Source organism: Scyliorhinus canicula, chromosome 7 (genome assembly GCF_902713615.1).
Source record: "Scyliorhinus canicula chromosome 7, sScyCan1.1, whole genome shotgun sequence".
Lineage (NCBI taxonomy): Eukaryota > Metazoa > Chordata > Chondrichthyes > Carcharhiniformes > Scyliorhinidae > Scyliorhinus > Scyliorhinus canicula.
Window position 1 is genome coordinate 165,709,935 of NC_052152.1, and position 16,457 is coordinate 165,726,391.

At 41.1% G+C, this 16,457-nt stretch overlaps 1 protein-coding gene across 1 annotated transcript in view; it reads right to left on the reverse strand.

Annotated features, from left to right (window-relative positions):
• LOC119969504 (stathmin-3-like) overlaps positions 1-16,199 on the reverse strand; it is an 87,932-nt gene extending 71,733 nt beyond the window's left edge. Inside the window, exon 1 of the mRNA XM_038803201.1 lies at positions 16,042-16,199. Within this exon, the coding sequence (XP_038659129.1) occupies positions 16,042-16,060 (19 nt within the window). The 5' untranslated portion in view covers positions 16,061-16,199. The remainder of the gene's footprint in view (positions 1-16,041) is intronic.
• Positions 16,200-16,457: the final 258 nt, after the last annotated feature.

Consider the following 16,457-nt stretch of genomic DNA (forward strand, 5'->3'; position numbering starts at 1 on the left):
CAAATCTGCATATTAGAGCGAGGTAGTAAGCCTTACTCTAATATGCAGATTTCCATGGTTCCTGAGGTTTTGGGATTTAACCTCTTTGCCTCAGAGAACCTGGGTGATTGCTGTTTGGCCCTGGATTCCACAAACGGGGATCAGACGGAAAGGCACTCATGAGAGTCTCTGAGGGGATAGGAGGCCCCCCTAGCTGCATGCTGTTTGGGCAGGGTAGTGCCCTGGCACTGCCACCAGGGTACTCTGGCAGTGCCAGCCTGGCACCTTAGTAGAGCTACCTGGGTGACAGCCTGGTACTGCCAAAGTGGGACTGCCAGCTGGCATGTGCACTGGCAGGTTGGCAGTGCCAAGCTGGCATTTTTTGCGCACGCACAACTGGGATGGGGTTTCCTGGTGTGGGTATTGTGGGGGGGAGGGTCCCATATTATGTTCAGACTGGGGGGAGGTCAGGGATTCTTTTGGGGGCCTCAGAGATTGGGATGTCATTTAAAAACTCTCGCTTCAATGGGGAACTCCCCATTGTTAAAAACGGGGCTATGTGTGGCCTCGGCCATGCATTCCCCATTCAGGCCCCTTATTCAATGCATTTCATAGCCACGTGTTTCTTGGCACTTTGGGAAGATTGCGCTCCCAGTTGACAGTGGATTTCTCTTCTCAGGATGGTTACCTTGTAAATCCGATGCAATACCTTTGTGAGAGAGAGGGAGGGAGAGAGAGAGGTGGCGCATAGCTTCAACCTGTTTTGAGTACAGCATTCTGATCTATGATCTCTGTCTTGATAAACAATTCTTCGAGTATCCTGCTGGCTGTATAGAGGAAGCTGATTAATCCATGTGTGCTGCAATCAGTGTTTTTGAACAGGTAATTACATTTTGATGTCTCATCTCAGAAACTTTAGAAAAGTTTCAGTACTGTGTAAGCCACCAGGACATCTTTTTTGCTCTCCAGGGGGTTTGATGTCTGTTCCTTTCCATCCCATTTGATGGAATGTCCACTTGTGTATTGGAGCTGGCTGGCAGCCTTCCATTGGCTTCAGTTTATTTATTTTTTAAATTAGAAATTGTATTTTCTTCATAACAATGCAGTCGCCTGAAATTCCTATCTCCATTTACTTGAAGCATAATTTATTCCAAAAGTTTCAGATCTCCATAAGGACATCAAATAAATAAATTTATTAAATTTCATAAGCTCTCTTCAGACCAGTTTTGATTTTTGGAACCAATTGGGCATTATTGTTAGATGTTTAATAGCTTTCTAACAAAGCCATTCTGGATTTGCAAATTCTACATTTGGTATAATAGAAAACCAGATAACAAAGATTAATATTCTGATCAGACTGTCTGGTTATTGAGTCTCATATGTGTTATAAAGGAAAAGTCAAATCAATTTTAAAACTGCGAAAGCTTTTATATTCTTCTGTAGATGGATATTTGGAAATAATAAATAAAATGCTTATTTTAATTTAATCCTTTAACAATTTGAAAGCTCTGCAATAATTTCCAATTGGCGCACTGTAAATGCCTCTATGGTTCAGCTACAACAGCTGTCTATGTCATTAAGTTATTGGTGTTAATTTACTCAGAGAGGTACTAAAATGTTCTTGTATATTTTTCCATGCAATTGATTAACTGCCTTTCCCTTCCTCATGCTTCTTCCCTACACTTCCTTGTTAGCTACTTTGGATTATTTGAAGTGCCATTTATCATTGCAAAAAGAAGTTTGCCCCAACTGAAGAGGAAGGGAGCACATTACATTTTTTTTTATCGCGTAGTAATAAACAGTAATACGTAGAACAGCAAAACCTGTTATCATCCTGTGACTCATGCATGATGGTATGAATGCAACCATCCTTTGCAATGGATTGGAGACTAAGCCCATTTGTACCTGGACCAGAGTCAACCAAGGCTGTGTGATTGTGCCAACTCCCTTCACTACCTACTATAGCCTTATCATGGAACGTAGCTGTGACCAACTTCTACAAGGAGTCATGATTGACTTTCAACTCAACAGGCAGCCTTTCAATCTCAACAGGCTGAGAGTCAAGACTAAGGTAACCCTCCAGCATATCCATGATTTAACAATATGCCAATAACGTGCAGTTGTTTTGCATAATGCCCACAACATTCAGACCCACCCTGAACCTCCTTACATCTGTGTACAAAAGGAATGGTCTCTCACTCAACGTCAGCAAAACCAAAATCCTCCATTCGGGCTCCCCACTATAGCAGAGAGGGTGCATAGGACCTTGGTGCCCGACTTCTGTGGTCGGTGTGGGGTCGATGCTAGGCCCCTCCCAAAGCAGAAGGCTTTTGACAAAGTCCCGCGTAAGAGATTAGCGCGTAAAGTTGGATTGAAATGGGTAGAAAACTGGTTGGCAGACAGGAAACAAAAATTAGGAATTAATGGGTCTTTTTCAAATTAGCAGTCAGTGACTAGTGGGGTCTGCAGGTGCAAGGACCCCAGCCATTCACAATATATATGAATTATATAGATGAGGGAACAAAATATGCAGATGACACCAAGTTGGGTGGGAGGGTGAGCTGTCAGGAAGATGCAGAGATCCATCAGTGTAATTTGGACAAGTTGAGTGAGTGGGCAAATGAATGGCTGAGCCTTTATTCAGGTCATCATTGGCCACAGGAATAGTGCCAGAGGACTGGAGGATAGCAAATATGGTCCCTTTGTTTAAGAAGGGGAGTAGAGATAACCCCGGTAACTATAGGCCGGTGAGCCTAACGTCTGTAGTGGGTAAAGTCTTGGAGAGGATTATAAAAGATACGATTTATAATCATCTAGATAGGAATAATATGATTAGGGATAGTCAGCATGGTTTTGTGAAGGGTAGGTCATGCCTCACAAACCTTATCGAGTTCTTTGAGAAGGTGACTGAACAGGTAGACGAGGGTAGAGCAGTTGATGTGGTGTATATGGATTTCAGTAAAGCGTTTGATAAGGTTCCCCACGGTTGGCTATTGCAGAAAATACGGAGGCTGGGGATTGAGGGTGATTTAGAGATGTGGATCAGAAATTGGCTAGTTGAAAGAAGACAGAGAGTGTTAGTTGATGGGAAATGTTCAGAATGGAGTTCAGTTACGAGTGGCGTACCACAAGGATCTGTTCTGGGGCCTTTGCTGTTTGTCATTTTTATAAATGACCTAGAGGAGGGCGCAGAAGGTTGGGTGAGTAAATTTGCAGACGACACTAAAGTCGGTGGAGTTGTAGACAGTGCGGAAGGATGTTGCAGGTTACAGAGGGACATAGATAAGCTGCAGAGCTGGGCTGAGAGGTGGCAAATGGAGTTTAATGTGGAGAAGTGTGAGGTGATTTACTTTGGAAAGAATAACAGGAATGCGGAATATTTGGCTAATGGTAAAATTCTTGGTAGTGTGGATGAGCAGAGGGATCTCGGTGTCCACGTACATAGATCCCTGAAAGTTGCCACCCAGGTTGATAGGGTTGTGAAGAAGGCCTATGGTGTGTTGGCCTTTATTGGTAGAGGGATTGAGTTCCGGAGCCATGAGGTCATGTTGCAGTTGTACAAAACTCTAGTACGGCCGCATTTGGAGTACTGTGTACAGTTCTGGTCGCCTCATTATAGGAAGGACGTGGAAGCTTTGGAACGGGTGCAGAGGAGATTTACCAGGATGTTGCCTGGTATGGAGGGAAAATCTTACGAGGAATGGCTGATGGACTTGAGGTTGTTTTCGTTAGAGAGAAGAAGGTTAAGAGGTGACTTAATAGAGGCATACAAAATGATCAGAGGGTTCGATAGGGTGGACAGCGAGAGCCTTCTCCCGCGGATGGAGGTGGCTAGCACGAGGGGACATAGCCTTAAATTGAGGGGTAATAGATATAGGACAGAGGTCAGAGGTGGGTTTTTTACGCAAAGAGTGGTGAGGCCGTGGAATGCCCTACCTGCAACAGTAGTGAACTCGCCAACATTGAGGGCATTTAAAAGTTTATTGGATAAGCATATGGATGATAAGGGCGTAGTGTAGGTTAGATGGCCTTTAGTTTTTTTTCCATGTCGGTGCAACATCGAGGGCCGAAGGGCCTGTACTGCGCTGTATCGTTCTATGTTCTATGTTCTATGGCAGATGCAGTATAATTTGGATAAATGCGAGGTCATCCACTTTGGGAGCAAAAACAAGAAGGCAGGCTAATATCTGAATGACCTTAAACTAGGAGAGGGGAATGTGCAATGAGACTTGGGTGTCCTTGTACACCAGTCATGGAAGGTAAGCATGCAGGTACAGCAGGCAATAAAGAAGGCAAATGGTATGCTGGCCTTCATAGCGAGAGGATTCAAGTACAGGAGCAGGGATGACTTGCTGCAATTCTATAGGGTCTTGCTGAGGCCACACTTGGAATATTGTGTGCAGGTGTGGTCACTTTATCTGAGGAAGGATGTTCTTGCTATAGAGGGAGTGCAGCGACGGTTTACCAGGCTGATACCTGGGATGGCAGGACTGACGTATGAGGAGAGATTGGGCTGGATTCTCCACTGTCGGGATTCTCCATTGCACCAGCAGCCCGCCCATGCCCGGGGATTTCCCGACAGCAATGGGGCTGCACACAATGGGAAACCCCATTGGCCGGCTGGTGGGACGGAGAATCCCACTGCCAACGGGGTGGCGTCACACCAGAAAACTGGTGCGGCAGGACTGAGAATTCCGCCCATTGAGTCGGTTAGGAGAGTATTCGCTGGAATTCAGAAGAATGAGAGGGGATCTCATAGAAACCTATCAAATTCTAACAAAACTACACAGGGTAGATGCAAAAAGGATGTTTCAATGGTGGGCTGTCCAGAACCAGGGGTCACAGTCCGAGGATAAGGGGAAAGATAGGGGCTGGTTTAGCACAGGGCAAAATCGCTAGCTTTGAAAGCAGACCAAGGTAGGCCAGCAGCACGGTTCAATTCCCGTACCAGCCTCCCCAAACAGGCGCCGGCATGTGGCGACTAGGGGTGTTTCACAGTAACTTCATTTGAAGCCTACTTGTGACAATAAGAGATTTTCATTTCATTTCATTTCAGGAACATTTAAGACAGAGGTGAGGAGATATTTTTTCACCCAGAGAATGGTGAGCCTGTGGAATCTGTGACCACAAAAAGTACTTCAGGTCAAACCATTGTATGTTTTCAAGAAGCAGTTAGATACAGCACTTGCGAGAAGCGGACAAAATGATGTGGGAGGAAAGCAGGATTAGGCTACTGTGTAGGATGATCCGCCATGATCATAATGAATAGCGGAGCAAGCTCGAAAGTCCGAATGGCCTCCTCCTGCTCCTATTTTCCATGTTTCTGTGTGGCATTCTCGGCAGGGCACTGAATCCATTGAAAGCATGCGTATGGATGAAAGGCTGAGTAGGAGATCTCGAGCAAATGCTGGATTTTATCCCAACCTTTACCAATTGTCCCGGTCGGTGAAGCATGAAGAAAATGCTGCCTCCAATGTAGATTCGAATGTGCCACCCATCATAACACAATCTATTCATCATAGGATCGTTGAGTAAACTGTCTGATATAGGTTGTTGTGGAGGCGGAAACTCTGATGTAGGGAAGTATGTAAAGGACCCACAGCAGGTCGTTCCCTGTGGGGCAGTGGGCAGCATCAGCAGAGGTGTCGGTCACGAAGCAGGCTAGGCAGGGAACCCGATCAACTCTGTGGGCCCCCTTTGGGACAAGGAAATACCAAGCAACCCGCCATGTGTTTTTCGGTGGCGGAGGCATTTTCTGGTCCCCCCCCCCCCCCCCCCCCCCCCCGTTGTCAATGGGATTTCCTGTTGAATGCACCCCTTGTCGCTGGGAAACTGCCGGCAGAGGAGCGTCATCGGTGGGATCGAATATTCCGTCGGTGTGAACAGCTGGTAAATTTTGTCCGATATCCTTGGGAGGGTGGGGAGTGGAATCTGAAGTCTCATGGAGGGAATGAGGGCTGGGCAGCAGCAAGGAGCAGGAGCAGAGGTCTAGAACTGGTCAGTTGCAGCATTAAGGAGCCTGAGCTACGAGATAGGGCAGTCCAAAGATGTTTTTGGTGGCTAGTGGGCTGGGAAGTGGAATTAGAGCAGGCACATAGCTGCTGGACACCTGGGCGGGCCACCTGAACAGTGCCCCGCAGTCGGCGTAGCCATGGAGAGAAGAAGATCCCTTCTGTATCTGGGAGGCAAGGTAACCTGGTTCATCTGGTCTTGGGAAATTAGGTGCAGGAGCCACGCCAACTGAATTCTGCTACATGACTGACGAGCGATCAGGAGTTAAGCTTTCAACGATATTCTGGTGGATTTGAAGTGTCAGCTGCGAATGTATATTACAAGTAGTTTCTCAGAGTTAAGCATTTCCATTAATGTTTATAAAGATATGGGGCAGGATTCTCCGAGCCTCCTTGCCAAAATCATGCTGGGCGCGGGGGTGGAGAATGGGGTGTCAGACCCGCGATCGGGTCCAAAGCTTTCCCGTGATTCTCCGCGGACCGGAGAATCGCCGGCAGTCGCACGCGCGTGGTTGACGCGGCACCGGCCGGAGGCCATTGAATGGTTCACTGATGGTTCCACCCGGCGGCTGCTCAGAGTCGCTGCTGCGGACATAGTCCGCGGCCGCCCTGGTTGCGGGGGGGGGGGGGGGATCCGTCACCAGGGGGGAGGGGGGCACCTCCAGGACAGCCAGGTTCGCGATGGGGGGCCACCGATCGGCGGGCACGTACAATCTGGGGGGGGGGTTCTATATTGTGGGGGCCAGCCCGCTGTGTGGGTCCACCATGTTGCCCGGGGCCTCCACAGGTGCCCATTGCACGCATGCGCGGAGCCGCGGCCGGAATTGCAGGGCCCTGTATCGACAGCCAGAGCTGCGGGGACTGCTCCGGGGCCCTACAAGCCCCCTTCAAAATGGAGAATCACTTTGGACTTTCTAGAAAAAGTCCAGAGTGATTCGCGCCAGTTTTCTCGCGGGCATGGGGACATAGCCCCATTATCAGAGAATTCCACCCCTGATGCCAGTGGAATAAAGAAATCTTGTTTCATAACCTCCATTCAGTCCCTGTGTTCAAACCTCAGACCAGCAACTACAGCTCTAGCTACTGTTATTGATGGGGAGATTACAGAAGTCATTAAACACTTCTTATATTTCGGCAGCTACCTTTCACAAAAGGTAACATCAGCAAGGACATCAAGCACAGAAACAGGTGTGCCAACACAAAACTGTGCAACCAAGTCTTCAAAAGCAGAGATCTCCACAAGGGGATAAAGGCTTTTGTCTACAATAAAAGCAAAATACTACAGGTGCTGGAAATCTGAAAGGAAAACAGAAAATGCTGGATAAACTCAGCAGGTCTGGTAGCATCTATGGAGAGTGAAACAGAGTTAGGGTTTCTTCTCCAGAGCTAAAGAGAGGTTGAAATCTGATAGGTTTTATACTGCTGGAGAGAGGGGCTGGAGCAGGTGGAGCAAAACAGAAGGCAGGGATAGGTGGGGGCTCAGGAGAGATTTGACAAGGATGTCATATACACAGGACACACACCCTTCTGCTTTAGTCCACAATGCTTGTTGTCATCGTCCTTCTAGATGGCAGTGATACATTAGTCGCATATTAAAGGCGCCTGGAGAATTTCCACCAATGGTATTGCCACAGAATACTGGGAGGTAGGTGAACAAACCCAGCATATTCACCAAAGCATTATAATCATGATCATGCGCAACCATCTCTGTTGGTCTGGACACTATGTCTGCGTACCAAATGATAAACTTCCGAAGTAAATCACCTTTTCTCAACTTAAGGATGGCACCTAATCTTAAGACAGAGGAAATGTTTTAAAGACACTTCGACACCTCATTTGAAAGAGGAGATGGTGGGATAGTGGCAGTATCACTTGACTAGTAATTCAGATGCCTGGGCTAACCTTCTGGGGACTCAGGTTTAGTTTCCAGCATGGCAGCTGGTAAATTTAAAATTCCATTAATAATACCCGGGGGTGAAAGCTAGTCTCAGTAATGGAGACCCGAAACAATCATTGATTGTTGGAAAAACAAATCAGCTCTTTTTCCAGAATTTCAGTCAGTACAATCATAACATATTATTTGGTAAAAAATGAAAAGTAAAAATTGGGAAAAATATATTTATTGTCACATTTGGGGTGGCACAGTGGCACTGCTGCTTCACAGATCCAGGGACTTTGGTTAGACTCCGAACTCGGATGACATTATGTGTGGAGTTTGCACGTTTTCCCCACATCTATGTGGGTTTCCGGTTTCCTCCCACAGTCCAAAGATGTGCAGGTTAGGTGGACTGGCCATGCTAAATCGCCCATAAGTGTCCAAATGTTAGGAGGGGTTACAGGTGTAGGGTGGGGATTGTGCCTAGATAGGGTGTGCTTTCAGTGTGCTCGGTTCGGACTCGATGGGTCAACTGGCCTCCTTCTGCACTGTAGGGATTCTATAATGATTTATCTGTCATCAAATAAACTACTTGAAACTTAAGAGGGTAAGATGCATTTTTCTCAGGATCATTGTAAAATAATCATTTGGCAGTGCAGAATTTGAGTATTGCTGAAGAAAGAGTCATGTCAAAGCTTTTCATCTTGCTCTCATCAGGACTCTTCCTCCTCCTCCCCCAACCCCTTATATCGATATTCTTGCCAAGTGTACTAATGAGTGCAAGACAAAAAGCAATCACTGTAAAAGTTCAGTCATTGTAGAACCTGAATAACCCAAAATAATCTCCCACAAATCCCGAAAGACATGCTTGTTGGTAATTTGGACATTCTAAATTCTCCTTCAGTGTACCCGAACAGGCGCTGTGGTGTGGCGACTAGGGGATTTTCACAGGAACTTCATTGCAGTGTAATGTAAGCCTACTTGTGACGCTAATAAAACATTTTGAATACAGTTTTAGCCTTGGATTTTATGCTGGTATAAATGATACTGTAAGGTTTACAAAAGTGTTCTGGTCCCTGGAAGTTTGAAATAGTCACACTTTTAGACATAATTGCGGGAGGTCCATGGAGTGTATTTTTGCAGCTCTCCATGTGACTGGTGGACTAATAGGTTGTTGCTCTACACCCTGACAGTAATGAATTATGTGGTATTCTGGGTATATATGTAAACATGTGCATGACAATAAAGTTCCTGTTTCATTTTGAATGACGTAACAACATAACAGCAGCAAATGTATGATCTGTGGAAATAGTGAGCATGAAGGGCTGTCAAAGATGCTACTGTCAGCCATGATGCCGGAACAAATCAATGCACGTGATACTGATACATTATGGAACTGGTTGATGAATCACATTATATTTTGCGTTTATTTATCTAACTATTACAATTAACAGATTACTGTCATGAATTAATTTTCTTTTAAAAGCAGAATATCCTTGCATCTTTCTTTTGGTGACCGCAGAATTGCATATTTTAATCTTATGTCCATCACAAAAACTCCCATGTAATAGCCATAAAATGCACAACACGTATAATGAGCTCATTAGACAGAATGATATAACACCAGGGTCATCATTGGGCATTTGACTTCTGAATTAATTTAGTTTCATTCCTCACTCCATTGAAATAGATGTTGATTGTTTTAGATGTACCCAACAGCGATGCTAATTTTGCTATAATGTAAACACAATAGTGTAAAAAAACGCATCGTGGAATATATATATCGACCAGTCTAATATTTCTGAAAATGCGATCTCTGAAATCTGTCCGAATTCCTGTCTGTATATACAGATTATTTTCCTGAATCTTCCACATCATACAACCATTATGTTTTTGCAGGTTTGTGTGACTGTACACGTGGAAATGGATGACTTATTATTAAATGCACTTCATCACAAACTGCCTTTTTAAAAATATGAGATTACCTCATCCTAATGCTGTTCACTGGTGGACGCATAAAAGAGGGACTTGTACATATTGCACAGAAAATGGATGACTCTCTCCACAGATTAGCTCATCTGGGCGGAGTTTTCTTAATAGTTTTGAGTTCTGATATCAAAGGGTGGCACCAGCCTTGAAAGTATTATGAAGGTTTACAGAAACCTAATTTTCCTTTGAGCATTTGATGTTCCATACTGTATAACCCTGTTATGAGTCTCATGTATTGTATTACATTATATTACAATACTTGTGACGTGCACTCAGTGACATTACCACACCAGAGAGCTTTGAATACAATTAATTAACAGCAAAAAAGTGATCAATGTAAATGTATACATGAGTAAAATAATTAAATGCAGAAGAAATTAAGGCACAATTTGAGAATTCTGAAAACACTCAACACTCAACACTCTTTTCAAATCTATACAATGAATCCTTAATCATCTTCACAAGCATTGATACCATGAGCAATTTTTACAAAACACCTTTGGAAGGAACCTCCCAAATTAGTACCATTTACTCTTTGCTGATGTACCTATTCTAAACCCAGGATACGCAAAGGGATTCTTTATTTAGATCTGTCTGCGTAGAGAATTTAAATGACACAAAGTGTGTCACTTGAATTGTCTTCAGTTTATATTGCATCAGAATCTCAATCTGGAACTTTATATTCAAGCTTTATATTTCAATTCCATCATGATGTATGCTTTTATTATTTTAGGATTTTTGCAATGGATTTATATCTGTAACTGTCCAAGCCTGCAATGAGAACCATCCAACTAATAATAATCTTTATTGTCACAAGCAGGCTTACATTAACACTGCAATGAAGTTACTGTGAAAACCATTCGCCACACTCCGGCGCCTGTTCGGGTACCCCGAGGGAGAATTCAGAATGTCCAAATTACCTAACAGCACATCTTTCGAAATGGTGGATTAGCAAATCACCAACTCGAGTATTCATCCCAATCCATGTACCAGTGGAAATCATCCACCCTCAGCCAGATATATGTGTGGTCTCATCTGCCTGTGCATACATTGTGACCTCCAATTATGGATGAAACAGGAACCTAAACTATGTTACTGACCAGGAAAATTAGGTAGTATTAGTTTATATATCATATTTTCCTTAAAACTGAGTTAACAGACCATTAGGTAGGATGCAAAGAGAAAAATGCCTCAAAATAGTAAGAGGCTCTGAATTAGCTCATGTTTAAAGTATGGTAGGCTAATCGAAATCCTCCCGTCTATTTATTTCAATGTAAAAAAAAATACATGTTGAGAACAATGCCATAGGGAATATATTTTACATGGTTTCCTTCCACAGGAGGGAATCAAATAAATTGCATGTTCTATCAGAAACTCTGATATCCTGTATAATTAAAAAATTAATAATGAAGATCAAGTAGAGTTGAAATGACAGATGTAACAAAAATATCCTCCTCATAACATGATGAAGCAGGATTAACAGAAATCCACCCACTCAATAACTCAACAACTAGGAATGTTGAACTTTTAGCAAATGACACAGCCTGAGTTTGCACATGCCTGGAAATTATTATTGTACCTCCCATCTGTGTGTACCTCTGTGCACTAATTGATGTTATTTTCTTTGTGTACATTAGGTGGCATAAAATCAAGAAAATCAGTCAGAGACAAAGCAACAATAACATACATATTACTAATTTGAAACTGACAATGGTTGGGAGTACAGAAATATAGAAAATTGCAGATGGCCGCTGGATTTCTCTCTGCCACGCAATCCCATTTAGCACTTGAAGTATTTTAAAAAGAATAATTTAAAAAATCTGTTAAATCATGTTTCGAATTTACAAAGTCACAGCAGGCTCTTACACGTCATATGGATAGTGACATCACCTAACAGTCATATTTCAACAGTTGAAACTGAAATATATCGGGTTGCATTAAGTGTTTTTTGCGTTAAGGAGAGACATTGTGACCGCGTTGTACTATTTGAATGAAAACCGCAGTCATAGTAAATACTTTATTGTGTCTACAAGTGGGCTTTTACAACTGTAATGAAACAATAAACATAATCGTTTTTTCTAGATGGCTATCAGGAGTCTGCATTATAGTGATTTACACCTAGCAACACAACTCATAGCAAGGTTTAGCACCTTGAACACATTGCAAAATACAGATTCTACAAAAACAGAACATGATGGGAAAACTAAGCAGCTCAAGTAGCATTCGTGTCGAGAATAGAAAAGTTGTTGTTTCATCTAAAGACCCACTTCTGATGAAATTGCTTCTGATGAAATTACTTCCACCAATTCCAGTTTTGTATTGCATTAAAGTTTGCGTTTCTTATACAAACCTGCAGAGCAAAGAACTCTATAGAATTTTAAGTCAATTGTAGATATTTCCTCATCAAAAGTTTGAGAGTTTGAACACAGTAATATTAAAGACAGAGCTTGAGTGAATTATTGTACTTTTGAAGCCAATGAGGAGATTGTTTTCAAACAATAGAATTTTAGAGATTAACACTAAAAGCCATTTAAGCTTATTGAATTTGCAAGTTTTCACATTGGGCACAAATGTTTTTACATATCCCCAAATATATTTGAGCAAATGACTGGAAATGTAAAGAACATTTTTAGGTTTGATATGAAAAATAGTGAAAGCTGAAAATGTTGCATAAGTGAGAAGCATACTTGTGGGACTTCGATTTCAATTTTCCTATGATGTTCTGTCTCTCTTATGAATAAAAATATATATCTAGACTTAAGTGGTAAATTTGGGTCAAAGGAATCTCTCATATGGAGGAGCATGATGCATTGGAAATCATCAATTTTTTTAAGGAAAAATGGATACTAGATCTTATTTAAGGCCACAGAAAGCTTGCATTAAAGTAAAAAGCTATGTTGTGATCTCAAATGATCACTCCAATAAACATTTTAAAATAATTCATTTTGTGTGGATTGTATTTCATACAACACTGTTTTTGCATTAAGCTGAAACTAATTGCACATTGCACTCAGTTAACATAAATGCCCCTGTGCTATGGTCCTTTGAGAGATCAGACACAATAGACTTTAAACACCAGTGGCACAGGAGACAACTGATACAGCATTGCCCACAGACTGGTAACTTACAGGTTTGTGATGGAAAGCTCAAACATCTGCTAAAAGGCATTTACACTTTCTGGCATATGGAAAGGTTTATTGCAATATTGCTGCCAACACACATGAAAGGATCAGACTTTTAACAATGCACAAAGATTTCAGGCTGTTAGATTTAGTTTAATGCTTGTCAAATGGATTAAGTTTTGACATGTAGCAAATCAATACTTCTTGATTGAAATGCTAATATGCATTTGATGGAATAGGTATACATAAAAAGTAAAATTACACAAAGGAAATTAAAAAAGTGAATTAAATTGCTGGCAAAAGATCTGTTTTATGTTTTTTAGGAAATTACCTTGGTGTAAGGCAAATAACCTATGCAACATTCACATTAGTTCCTGATTACAGAATGCCATTTATAGATCAGCACCACTGAATATTATAGAGTAAAAATTGCAAGAAGGTGACAAAGTATAAGCATTTCTTATCTATAAACCCTAATGGTGCTGCTTATTTTCGATACAATTATAGCTTAAATACTACAAAACGTAATAGTTACTGCATAGCCATGTTTTCTGCTCTTACATTGACAAGTCTTAAACCAACAGTGTCTTATGAGACCTTATAAAAACAATGAAATAACTAAAATATATTTGTTTAAGATAGAATTTCATAAATGGATAAAATTGCTGGCCGAATCTACCAATGTTATTTCAAACATCTAAATGGGTGATCTACTACTGCATAAAAGAATAAACTGATAAAATAATATGATGCTTTGCTTAAAATATGAAACATTCATGAAACCACCAGGCACTTTATTATAGGGACCCCCCCCCCCCCCCCACCCCCCGCTTGTGTTGCAGCACAGACTGCAGTACAAGTGATTTGACACTCATAGACACTGCCTCAGCTTGGCGCAGGTTTCAGCTGTGACGACACAGCCTGCAAATCTGTTCAGACACTGCAGATACCGCAAACCTTCTTTGTCATTAATGACAGAAAACTAACTATTTCTTTACAATAATTAGTCTTTATAGTTTAATTTCTTCCCAACATTGTGTACGTTTGTGCCATGTCACACAAATATGTTGACTTCCATATTATTAACTCAGATTAAATGAATACTCCACATAAATGCTTCGAAGCCTATCATTATTTTCAAGCATCAAGAATGCTAGAAAATAGATCCGTGATTTGTCTAAAATTGATCACATTAATGAAACATTTGAAAGTCACTTTCCATATCCTTTAGTAATTTGTTAGCCTAGGTTATAAAGATAAATATTACATTTAAAGTATTTCAGTGTTTTTATTTGTTTATTAGCATCTCTTCTTTCAACACAGCACATATTTTCATCTCAACAAACCACTTTCTACCAATTCTATTTCTACCATTGTCAAGCACACAAAATGTAATCTTGCCAAGTGATAATCAGTCATCTGTTTTGTCCATGGTTTATTATTTTTAAAATGAGGAAATGTTTGCAAATAAGTATAATTTGGCCTTCATTTTTAGCTTTGTGCTTTGTGTAGCAAATCATATTGTTTCCAAAGACTTAGCTAAAAAACTGGAGGTCCAACAATGTAAGGTCATTCTAGAGTATCTGATGCATGAGATATGATTAATGCAAAGTATATTGTAGACTTGCAAAATGTGCACAGATTATACACCTGAGAATTTCCTTAGAGATTTTGCACATTAGATGCTCGGTTCAAAGCAAGATCCCCATTACACAATATGACTTGCTTAATAGTTTGCTAATCAATAATGCCACTGAGTAGCTATTCCGCTATAATGCCCTCTGATGAGTGCCCTTATGATGTTGTTGGACTTGTTGCTACTTACCCAGAAAGCCATTCTTTCACTAATAAATCTAATATTCTTGAAAATAAGCTCTCTAAACAAGACTTTGCTTGGTGCTCCTGAAACCTAAGCAGATCTTGGTTGCAATAAAGACCTATTGCAACCACAAATTATTGAACTGCAATTGTTTATATTGCACTGGAGATAGACTTCGTTCTGAAATAATTAAGGCCTGCCCATCCCTGAGCAACACTGCAAAAACACCATTGTTTTAGATTTCTTCAGCAGATAATCTGTTTCTCTCATAGCTGTTTATTTATTACCACCATCAAGCATCTTAAGAAGCCCTGGCCAGAGACAAATTATCTTTGTCTAGCGTTTCCATAGCTATTAATTCTCCACACCATGGATCAATAAAGTAGGTTAAATGATTCTGGGGCTTTGCTGCTGTGGGTAAATGGTCTCGTCGAAATAAATAGCAAATAGTTCCTTATAAAATAACTTTGCTCATTCAAAGCTTCCTTATTTAAATGGTAGTTTGAATTTCTCATATCTGTAGGGAATATGCAGAAATCCAAGAAGAGACCTGGCAAAGTGGTAGATTTCAATTCAGATATAATTTCCTGGTAAATACTGGCTTGAGAAAAATGAAGGACTGTTGATTACAGTTTTTCTCATTTAAAGATTTTAATGACCTAGTTTCAGTGACATTCCATGGCCTATTTCCATTGCAAATTGATAACTATGTTCATCTCTATATCCCACTGGGCTTGCTGTCAATGTTATTTCTGATCAATTTATTCGAAAGGATATTTCCTCCCATGCACTACCTCAGGCTGTAGAGACACATTTTTCATTAGAATTTACAGTCCACCCCTGAAAGTAATATGGCTGCTGGGTGGAACCTTCTGCATTAAGTCATATTCCCCTCACACAGCTTGTAGAATATTGAAAAAAATTGCTGAAGATTAACCTTCTGCTTTCTATTGTATTAGACAATACAATAATAGCTTATTTGCAACCACATACCTTTCTATACATTATAATTATAGCACATACTAACATAGAAATTAAAATATCAGGGTTTTTCATCATCACTTAAAGCAACCAGCAAAACTATAATTCAACACATGTATTTCACACTGCATACAGATCTACTCCAGACAAATGAAATGCTGACAGAATTTGCAGCAACACTGCATTTTTCTATACTCAAAAATAAATTAACACAATCTTTTTCTAAAACATCATATGTATTTTTAAAAAATTGTCATTACATACCGGCTACAGTGCTGGACATGGTGGCACAGGATGTAGAGACTGAAGCAGCAGGAATGAGATGGGTCTGTGCTGCAGTGGTGTGGAGACAGATGTCTGAATAAGGCACTGACTCAGTGGTGTGTAAACTGCAGAAAGAGAAGAGGAGAGGTAACCTGTGAGAAACAGAAAATCTGAATGGCTCTGATAGTCCTTTGATGTCACTGCTGCCCTGCCTCTTTTTCGGCACAATGAATATTAATTTGCTAAATGATCCCAAAACTCCCAATCTTTAAATGCAATTTTTTATGTGTTTGAATTAGGTAGTGTACCTCAAAACTCCCCTACCAATTGCACATTCCAAGTAATAGCTTTGCTAGCCTGTTTGACGTTACAAACTAACATTTTAAGACATTGGACTATTTTATGAAATATTTCAT